At 31.8% G+C, this 11,408-nt stretch overlaps 1 protein-coding gene across 1 annotated transcript; it reads right to left on the bottom strand.

Annotated features, from left to right (window-relative positions):
• Nucleotides 1-3,995: 3,995 nt before the first annotated feature.
• On the bottom strand, nt 3,996-9,954 carry LOC120171256 (feruloyl CoA ortho-hydroxylase 2-like). Its single transcript, XM_039178991.1, has 5 exons — nt 9,187-9,954; nt 6,266-6,377; nt 4,846-5,362; nt 4,428-4,761; nt 3,996-4,259 (listed from the first exon to the last, which is right to left on the bottom strand). The coding sequence occupies exons 1-5, from the start codon at nt 9,952-9,954 to the stop codon at nt 3,996-3,998; spliced, it is 1,995 nt and encodes a 664-aa protein (XP_039034922.1).
• Nucleotides 9,955-11,408: the final 1,454 nt, after the last annotated feature.

Below are 11,408 nucleotides of genomic sequence, written 5' to 3'. Positions count from 1 at the left end.
ATGTCTAATTAGATCCATTAGTAATTGATCCCTTTAATTGGACTTCGTTCCTGGAATCCAATCAAAGTATATAAGTTTCACGTTTTCCTAATAACTATTCAATGCTTATGAAAAATACTTGGATCCTCTAGTGTGTTCCACATGTACTACATGACGGTTTTATATTTTTTGAAATGAGTTTTAATGAAATTATTGATTTACTGGTTTATGAACCAAGGAAACATGGTATGTGTTCTCCAATTACGGTTTTCGCCGAAAAATATAAAATTGTTCCTGATTTATGGAATCATGGAATTTACTGGTTTATGAACTATGGTTTCCTGTTTTCATTGGTTATACTCGAACTGTTTTATTGGCATATTATCTGGGTAGGCTGGAGTGTGGAGGTACAACTCTAATCAAGCTGGTAAATCCTTACGGACCTAAGGTGGCCCTTGGGTAGGCTCTCAAGCCCCAAGGCACTCCCTTGGGTTAATCATGGGAATACTTATGGTGTACAGGTGAAGATTAGTTATATGGTTTATTTCATTATCACGATTATGTCATATTACTGGATCACGATCCATATATTACGATTTACGATTAAAACAGATTTCTATTAGATTTTTTTATATGGGCAGGATTATGGAGTATGAAGGTTCAACCCTGATCCAGCTGGTAAATCCTTACGAACCTAAGGTGAAACTTGGGTAGGCTCTCGGGCCCAAGGCATTCCCTTAGGTTGGCTCCCTTTATTGTGTGCTTAGGGTAAGCCCTTATGGATGCAGTTCTGGGGAACTGCATAACGATGTTTGGTTGGAGGGTTCTACTATGGTTTTAAAAATATGTTGTAAACAATTACTGTTCTAAAAAGATTTATATCATTTCATTGGTTTTGGTTGGAACACACTAGACATCATATTGGATCTCCTGAAAACTTGATACTATGAATGTTTTCTATGAACTGAGATCTTCATGGCTTCTACTCGATGAACTATCAGTGGAACCTCAACTTATCCCGAAAACTCTTATATGTCTATTTAAATAAGGAAATTTTATGGCTTTCCATTTATCTGCATGTCTTGTAGCATCAATAGGTAATTCTGTATTACTGAGCTTCCCAAAGCTCACTCTGTTACTCACCATTTCAGGTTAAAAGGATTGTACCAGTGCAGCTATCGACTTTAGTAGGGGAGTTCCACCGACGATGCTTGCGGAGTACGGTGCATGATTAGTGGGGGCATGTAGGTTGTAATTTGTTTTATATCCGAGTCTGAAATTATGTTTTATTTCTGAATACTGGTAAAAAAATTTACGTTTGTAATTATAAATTGTTTTTATGATTTTACATGTTTTAACAAAAATTTTAATTTTTTCTGAGATTTTTACGGTGCGTCGCTCTGATGACCCTAATGTGAACCCTGTATTGGATCGGGCCAACCGTATCGGTCTGAGGGGGATTACATTCCCCTTAATTTATTTTTGAATCCATTTTTTGTGAATTCAATTTTAATTATTTTATTTAAATATTTATAAAAATATAAGAAGATAATAACATTATTATAATATTATTTTTAAATAGTTTGAGTTGATTATAATGTATTAAATGTTCAGATTTTTTTAGTCTATTAAAAATGCATTCACACACTCTGCAAACATAATTGATTGACCCGAACCCTCTATAAAAATAACACTCATCTTTACCATTAACGCCACTCAATAAATCAGTTATAATAATATTAATTACAAGGATAAAAAGAATGAGTTTGTTATTTTAATATCAATTACTATTGATAAAAGAGGGTATTCTTTTATCTTTTTCAACTAAATTGATAGTGTTGGCTCATTATATAACTCAGTCAATAATTATGCATACAATAGATTAATTGAAATTTGGAAATTTAATAAAAATAATGTATTAAATTAAAAATATTCTAGAATTAATATCTTTTCAGGCAAAAGAGGATTTGAATTCAAGTCTTCTTTATTGTAGGAAGAGCTTAGAATTAGGCTACTAAATCGGCCAATGTTTCCAAAGTTAATACTATTTCTATGACTATGGATGCTCCTTATCTTAAGCTTTCATTTTCTTAATAGAATACTTGTTACGTATAAACATTCGTTAATGCATTTTTCGTAAATTTGGGTCTGATTTAATAAAGAAAATAAGAGAATTGAGCTGATTAAGTAATCTTTCTCATTGTCTTTGCCTTCAGAATACAGTACATCGAAATATATTACACTTTTGATATTATAGGCTCGTCCAACTGCCCGTTTGTCTTGGTTGTCTTTGAAACGTGGCCTTAATGAAAAAGAGTTGACCCAAGGAGAAATAAAACAATTAATACAAATTTTATATAATTTAAACTATGGGTGGGCATTGATCGAGTAAGATTGAGTTTTTGGTCCATCCATACAACGAAAAAAAATACTATTGGGAGCATGCCCCCAAAAAAATTAAAAATTAAAGGATAAATTATACATTTAGTACCTAAACTGTCATTTTTGTTTCATTTTGGTATCCAAACTTTATTTTTTTTTCAAAACTATGCTTAACGTTTAGTTTAAGTTTCAATTTTGTAATCGTCGTTAAAAACTTAAGGATGATGTTGACATGTCACCGTAAGGTAATACCACATCATCATTGAAAAAACTTTAAAAAAAATAACACATCAATAATTTTTATTAATATTTTAACGGTAGGGTACCAAATTGAAACATAAACTAATCGTTAGGTATGATTTTATAAAAGTAAAGTTTACATATTAAAATAGAATACAAGCAATAATTTAGGTATTAAACATGCAGTTTTCCTAAAATTAATATATATATTAAATTTGGTTCCTTAAAAATGTGTATAATAAATTATTAGATTTGATTATCTAAAAAATATACTTGTTACTTTAAAATTTAGAAACAATTTAAATATAATTTATTACAAGTTCACATCCACTTTTTGTATTATCCTTTTTAAAATAAATGAAAATACATTTCACTTTGTTATTTCTAATTTTAAATATAAAAGTTATATATTTTTTAATGTTTGTTTGTATTCTTTTAACATGTTCATCTCAATCAAGTTATTAAGTATTTGATTTTTAATTTCATTTCAATTGAAGATAAGTTTTTCTAAAAATATTTTTCAATTTAATTTATATTTATAGTTTTATTAGAAATCTATATTTATTATGTAAATTTATAAATTTTTATCTTTAAAAATAAAAATTTAGACACAATTTTAGATAATATTATTATTGATATATATATATATATATATATATTAAATTTTTATGTGAACAAATAAATTTTAAGAATTTATAATTTTTATTAATATAATATTTTTATATATAATTTATATTGACAATTATATTAAAATATTTTAATTAACATAATACAAAAAAGAGTTAAACTCATGCTCAACCTATAATGTTAGTTACACCGCTGCATCCACGTCTAACTCAAGTGTCATAATCCCCTATTTGTTATCTGACTCAACTTTAAGAAAATTTCATAAATTTTATCTGAGTTTTTAGGTAAAATTTGCATTTGATATAATCTTACCTGACACAAATATGTATATATATATATATATATATATATAAATTTTTAAATTTTATTTGGTAAATAAGGATCTAATTAGAAAAGATACAGATAGGATGATATTATTATAATTATCCATAAATATTTAAGGGGTTATTATACTATTATTTTAGGTTGGAACAAGTATTTTTCATCCTAAACTCAATCTAATCTAACGAGGTCTAAATATGAACTTCTAAAAAAATCAATCTTATAAGAAATAGATCAAAATCATCAGATTCGAGTCAAATATACACCCAATTTAAATTATCATATTTAATCATACATTCATTTTGAAAAAGAGTATTTAAAAATATTCTAAATTCGAATTTTGATATTTTCCAACTCAGATTTACTTTGTTCCCAAAAAGATGATACGAAGTAGATTATTGCTGTTAAGCAAAATAGAAACTCAAAAACATATCCAATTTCAAGGTTCAGTTTGATATATTGTTTGAGGTCAATTTCCTGGACTCCAAGAAGTTTTTTTCCTTGGGCTCACAAGTTGAGATGTATTCAAGAAAAGTGGCGAAATCTGTATCTTTGTAGCGCCTTGGATTAGCGTCGTCGATTAGTTTGGGGGACGGTCTAACCATGCAATAGAAAGGCAAACTATGCAATGACGCCACCGATAGCCGTGGCTTAATCGGATTCACAAACACCCTATGCAACGCACTTTTGTATCTCCCATTGCTAAATATCTGATAATAATAACAACAATAAGAAAACAAAAAGGAGTATTATGTTCTTTAAATATTTTAGATTCAAATAGTTATATTTAAAAAGATTCTAAACAGATATTACTCTTATAATCAACAAAATTATAAAAAGAAAACCAAAATCAAAATTAAAATGAATTTATGACTCACCTCAAGGTGATCACCAACGTTAACAAAAAAAGAATTGTCGATTGGTTCAACAGTGATCCATTGTCCTTTGTATTGAACCTGTAAACCTTGAACATCATCTTGGAGAAGAAGGGTTAAGAATCCATAATCTGAGTGGGGTGGCATCCCTAATGTAAGGTCAGGTTCAGGGCATGGAGGATAAAAATTAACCACCATTAGCTGGCTTCCATCATCCAATTGCTTTAGTATCCCATCATCTTTATTGGCACCCCACAAGCCTAGGGTCTCTAGAATGGCCTCCATTATTCGTAGAAACAAGTACTTGGTTTCTTTTACGTAGGTAGCCGCCCAGTCCCTATTAAAATAATCGTATAAAGGAAGCTTAAAGTTTCCGAATATTATTATAATCCCCAAAACAAAATGGTTGTTTTATCTGTACCTGAATTCCATGGGGGAAGAAGGCCAATGAGGGAGAACATCTGATAAAGGATGGCAGACAAGCTTCAAGAAATCTCTCCAATAGAAGACATCATCTTTGTTCTGGTTCCAGCTTGTTCCATATCGAACAGGTGATGCCATGTCGGAAGACATGTACTTTGATCGTTCCTCGTGTGGGAGCCCGAAGAAACTGGTGCTAACGTCAACTATTCTTCTTATAACATGGATGGGGATTCCATGATTTACCACCTGAAAAAACCCATATTCTTCACAAGCCAAGGAGAGGGAGTTAAGGACATGGGACCGGTTTGGGCCTTGTAATTCAGCAAAATCGATTATGGACGATTTAAGACCAGATTTAGCCATAATTGGCTGCTCTTTATCCACATTGGGTCGATCTGATATAGGCAATATATACATATTTGGAAGTTTTCTAACTCCATTCTCCAGAAGATGTTTTACTCCTTTCTGAAACTCATCGTTTTCTTTTGCCATTGCCATTGAAGGGGGCTGATGAACTCACCTAGAAATAGCTAGAAATGAAAGGAATTGACAGTGAGAGAGATTAAGAAATAAAGCAAGTGGTGTGAGAGAGATGAAGAATGGGGCTTTGATGTCTGCTATATTTTATAGGAAAGAAGATGAATGGGAAAGAAACAGGAGCAAGTTTTGGAGAAACCGGCTTCGGATTTACGAATCCCAGCCCCAGAAATACTGACGTTTGATTCTATTATTACGTAAACAAAAACCTTTTACAACTAATAAGTTAAAAATCCTAAGGAAAGAATGCAAGGACTAGAGAACCCTCCATCCGCCATTCACTTTCATTATATTAACTTAGCATCCTTTTCTATTTGGCCCAACAAACTTGATCGTATATGCCTCTATTGCTTCTATCTTATTGATAGGATCTTTTATTGTTATGAATAGGGTTAAAAAATAATTTTATGATAATTTAACGAAGGCTTCAAGGTAAACATGTCCCTTTTGGGATACTTCAAATTTGATTAAAAACATCTTAGAAATTTTATGTCTTATATTCGAATTACCAAAATGACTCAGTTTTTTTTTATAAAAAAATTCATTTCGTTACTTAGAACTATTTATTAAATAAATTAAATGGTAAACTACGCAAATAATCATTAATGTTTGAGTAAGTTTTCGTTTTCACCATTATGTTTCAAAAGTCATAAACTGGTCACTAATATTATTGTTTGTTACAAATTGGTCACTTGACATTAACAGTCGTTACTGTGGGTGACAAAAAACTGACATGGTGTGTTTATTGCTTATTTGACATCGTTTAACCATTATTTTGACCTACGCTTCTCTTCTATCTCCTTCTCTTTGAAGAAATACGACAATGAGGTTCTCAGCTTGGATAATTTTAATGACTATTATGATTCTTCTTTGAAACGAACGAGGCAGAATCTTTTCAGCAAGCACCAAATTTTCATCGTTGAATGAGATTTGAATGACGAGGCATTGTTGACGAAGCTCTTTGACGTCGTTCCGTTCACTCATATCCTTCACCTGGCAGCGCAGGCCAACGTTCATTACCCCTGCAAAACCCACAGTCGTACGTGAGATCGAACACTCAAATTTTCCAAGTCGGTGAATCCACAACTCACCGTTGTCTAAGCTTTGTCAAGCTCAATTTACGGACTCAACATCGAGAATCCATTATCTGAATGCAACTGTATAAATCAATCGACTAGTCTTTACGCCACCACAAAGAAAGCCAACGAGGAATTCACTCACACTTATAACCACGTCTACATACTCTCTCTCATTAGAGTTAGATTATTCATCGTTTACGGTCCATGGGGAAGACCCGACGTGGCGTATTTCTTTTTCACAAAAGATGTCCTCCAAGGCAAACCCATAGACATCTACAAAATGTCCGACCAAAAAGAGGTGGCGCGTGACTTCACCTACATCGACATCGTAGTTAAAGGATGTTTGAAGGCGTTAGACTCGATGGAGAAAAGCACCGAAAGCGGCGAAAAGAAGAAAAGTCTGGTTCAATTGAGAGTTTACAATCTAGGAAACACCTCCACAGTCCCCGTCGGCCGATTGGTATTGATCTTGGAAGGATTACTCCACACAAAAACCAAGAAACACGTGATCACGATGCCCAGAAACGACAATGTGCCCTTCACGCATGCCAATGTCACATTAGCCTACAAGGATTTCGGGTATAAAACCACCACCAATTTGGCTTACGGGTTGAGAAAATTCGTTAGTGACCGAATCAGCAGTTAACACAGCTTTTCATCACCTACATTAACAATTGTTAATGTTGAGTAATCAATTTGTAATAAACGATAACATTAATGATTATTTTATGACTTTTGAAATATTAGTGGTGAAAACGAAAACTTATTCAAACATTAGTGACCATGTACGTAATTTACCCTAAATTAAAATTGACAAAAATATATTTTTTGAAGCAAGCATTTTCAAAACTAGTGATATTTAAGGATTGACCTTGTTCGATAGTGCCACTAGTCCCAAGATGCTTTAGGTTCGTTCTAGGAGGCATATTGGACAAGATGCTAATGTTAATAGAGAACTCTTTTAGAAATTTTGTCGAACACTTGGTGGATAATCCTAAAACAAGGGTTTAAAAAAAATGATGAATGGGTTAACTTCCTACAAGAGTAACATGCAAAAATATATCTAATACTCAACCCAGTTGAACAAATTTTTGCATATTTAATACAAATTTTGAAACCATATATGTTGAAACATTTTGAAAGATTTTAAACAAAATATGTTTCTAATGTAATGGAAATATGTTCAAAGGAAGTGCAATCCATTTTAGAAGTAAGAAACAACATAAAACATAATTTGAACCATTAAAAATAAACAAATTTGAAATTTTTTGTAAATTAGTTCATTAAAAAATACCTCTAATTTTTTATGAAAATGATGGAATTTGATGAGTCCCTTGATGCAAATCCATTTGATACAAAGTAAGGATGAAGAATTTGAGTGAAAGTTTGAGTGAAAATGAGTTCTAATAAGGAATATTGAGAGAGTTTTGAGTTTGGTCAGTTAGAGTTTGAATAAAAAGATAAAGTTTTGGGAATTTTTTATATGAAAAATAGTTTTTCATGCGTACAGGGCCCCCAGTCTTGATACCGAGACAGACGGCCTCGAGACTCTCTCAAGGGTATTGATACTGTAAAGTGTATCGATAACGATTTTGGCTACTAGAATTTCAATCTCGATACCGATGGACCGATCTCGATACCAATAGCCTAAAAATACCAAAATTGACATTTTGAACCCTCAAAGCATTCTGGAATAAGCACCTAATGATTTTAAGACTACAGGATGCACTAGAAACTTATTTATGTACTATAAATAAAGATTTGATAATAAATTTAATGTTTTTGCTAGGTAATTTACTAAAGTGTATATTATGGATATTTGAAGAAATTATTTTATATATCAAAAGGTCCAAAACATACCAAAAAAAATTAAGGCCATAAGATATCAAGTTAAGCATATAAGGCCCCAAAAATTCAATTCTTGCAATATTAACTCCCCCTAACTAAATGTAATAGGGCACTAGGAGGGAACATACAATCAAGCACAAAAATAAATATAATCACATAAAAATACAAAATTGCATGAAATTGAAACAATTTACCACTTGAAGTAAGTTTGATTGGTTAAGTCTCCTTTATTCAAGTTTTCTTCCTTAGTGTGTTTTTGGAGCTCCAAAATAGCTTGACTTTGCTCACCATAGCTCCAACACACCTACAATAAACAATTATGCAATTTCTAGCACCCAAATCATTTTGGTCCATTCATGTTAGTTTGAACAATCTAGTCCCCTTAGGTATCCATGGAGATAGGATGTATAAATTTTCGGTATCAATGAGTCCTTTAATGACCATATACTCTTAACAAATTTTTCCTTTATAAAATTTAGGGGAATAAGCATGTCTATTGTAAAAGTCAGTTTTGACAAAAATTTGTTTTGGAGCAATCTACTCTTTCAAATATTTTTTATAATTTTTTTTTCAAAATTAGTCTTTTCTTTCTTAAGATCGTCAATTTTCCTTTGATTATCCTCATGAATTTTGGAAAGTAAGTTTTGCAAGTCTAAATTCTTTTTATCAGAAACATTTAATTTTTCTTGCAAATCATTAATTTGGCTTTCAAGCTTACTATTAGTCTTAGAAAGTGAGTTATTTTCAATTTTTAGCTTTGAATGAATCTTTTTGTGTTTTGAGATCATGACTTCACATTCTAAAACTAATTCGTCATAGACATCTTGGAACTCATCAAATGTATAATAATTTACATTAGATGAGTTAGAAGATACCTTTGAATCTTCTTGGATGGCCATGAGGCAAATATTGGCTACTTCATCCTCTTCCTCATCAGTGACGCCTTCATCACTCCATGTAGCCACAAAATCCTTCTTCTTTGTCTTGCTTGATCCTTTCTTCTTTGGTGGAGTAGGTGAATAATTGATGGTGTACAACTCCAAATCCTTTGCTTCTTCGATGACGGTTGTTTTGCCTTCCCAAGATGTAGGCAATGAGTCAAGCATCTTTCCCACTACTTCTTCATTGGGATAAACTTTCCCAAAGTTTTTCAAATCGTTGATTATTGAGGTAAACTGATTATACATCGTCTTTATGTCTTCATTGGAATTCATCTTGAAGTTCTCATAATTGAGAGTGAGAATGTCAATCTTAGACCTTTTGACTTGAATTGTTCCTTCATTAGTGACTTCAACCTCCCAAATTTCTTTAGCATTTGAGCATGAGGACACTCCACTATACTCATCGGGGCTAAGTGCACAAAATAGAATGTGAATGGATTTGGCTTTTAGTTGAGCTAGTTTCCTATCTTCGTTGGTCCATTCCAACTTGTTTCTTGGTGGAGTAGGTGAACCATTAATGATGACATACCGAACCAAGTAATTGGTAGCTTGAATGAACAACATCATCATATTATTCCAATAAGAATAGTTTACACCATTGAAGTACGGTGGTCTTATAATGGATTGGGAGTCTTCAACATTGTAAGAGCCAGAAATTGAAGCAGTCTTTATCGGTTGATAGAGTTTTTCTAAGATTTTCATAAAGTTGTTAAACCGTAGATTGTGACCCGGATGATACCAATTGTTAGCTTTATCGATCAACTGAAATAGCCAAGTGAGGGTGAATTGACCTTTAAAAACTTTGTGGTGGAAAATATCAAAAATTAAATTTTTGCACAAGGAATTTAGATTGTTTCAACTTTTTAAAACAAAGTCTACATCCACTATCTTATTATCCACACTAATGATTTCTCAAATCCACTAGATTTGCAAACCTTTAAGGACAATGTGTAACCTTAAAAACTCTTCAAGGTTTATACCCCAAAACAATGAATACAAACTCTACCAAAGAGTAATTACAAATTTAGCAAACAAAAGAAAATCCTCACAAAGGCAAGTGTGTTTGCAAAAATTAAGCACTCACCAAAAATCACACTTGAGCAAATTTAACAATGCAGTTCACAAGTGAGTCACAAAGAATTTGACAAATTTTTCTCTAAAACTCTATTGATGTTGGTTTGATCTTGCAATTGAATTTATTCTTATTCTCAATTTAAATCTTAGTCCTTTTTATGTCTTCTAACATCAATATATCCGTTTAAAGCCGTTGGGGATTGATTTGAGTCGTTGTAATCATTAATTTTGAGCATTTAATGCTCACCTACACATTTGGTATCGATGTCGGGATGTTGGTATCGAGACCAAGCATCCTAAGGGTCAAATTTATAGTCGTTGAACCCTTTGTATTGATATTGTTTGAATGAGAATCAATACTCAACAACCAATCTCGATATTAGGACCATGGTCTTGAGACTTTAAAGCCTTCTAGGATTTTAGTATATTGTCTCGACACTTGGAGGGGTTTTGGATAAAATACAAGTGTTTTGAGCATTAGAATAATACATATAATTTGTGAAATTACTCAAGAACACTTATGATTATTTTTCACACTTAAAAATATTTTAAATTTGTTTATGACAAATTATTTATAAAATTGTGAAATGTAAATTTTAACAACTTAAATCATTTAAAAGTTCATGTTCTATCAAAATCAAAAGTTGGTTCAACAATGATCCAATGCAAAAAAATGAAAATTGATACAAAAAATAAGAAAAAATGAGTTAAGTTGGTTCAACAATGATCCAATTCAAAAAAGTGAAAAGTGACACAAAAAATAAGAAGAAATGAGTTAGTACAAGTGAGATAACCGATGAAGAAAAAAGTGCTATTTAAAAATGAATACAACACTTACCCAATCATGATATCAAACATGCTCTTATTAAATAGTAATCCTACCTAGACATGCTTTCTATCCAACATGTTTTATTTTGAGAAGTAAGTCCTAGACACATGGTATCTAGTTCACATGCTTTTATTCGGAAAGAGTAAATATATCCTACAACTTTAAAGTAAAGAGAAAAGGTTAGAGTACGCTCCTCTTTTATGTGTACTTATTTTGGTACCTACTGATAGATAGAGGTTCGACATGGCTTTAC

The sequence above is a fragment of the Hibiscus syriacus genome, unplaced genomic scaffold (assembly GCF_006381635.1).
Source record: "Hibiscus syriacus cultivar Baekdansim isolate YM2019G1 unplaced genomic scaffold, ASM638163v2 tig00111827_pilon, whole genome shotgun sequence".
Classification (NCBI taxonomy): Eukaryota; Viridiplantae; Streptophyta; class Magnoliopsida; order Malvales; family Malvaceae; genus Hibiscus; species Hibiscus syriacus.
Note: the sequence above shows the minus strand (reverse complement) of the source record. Positions and strands in the feature narration are given on the sequence as shown.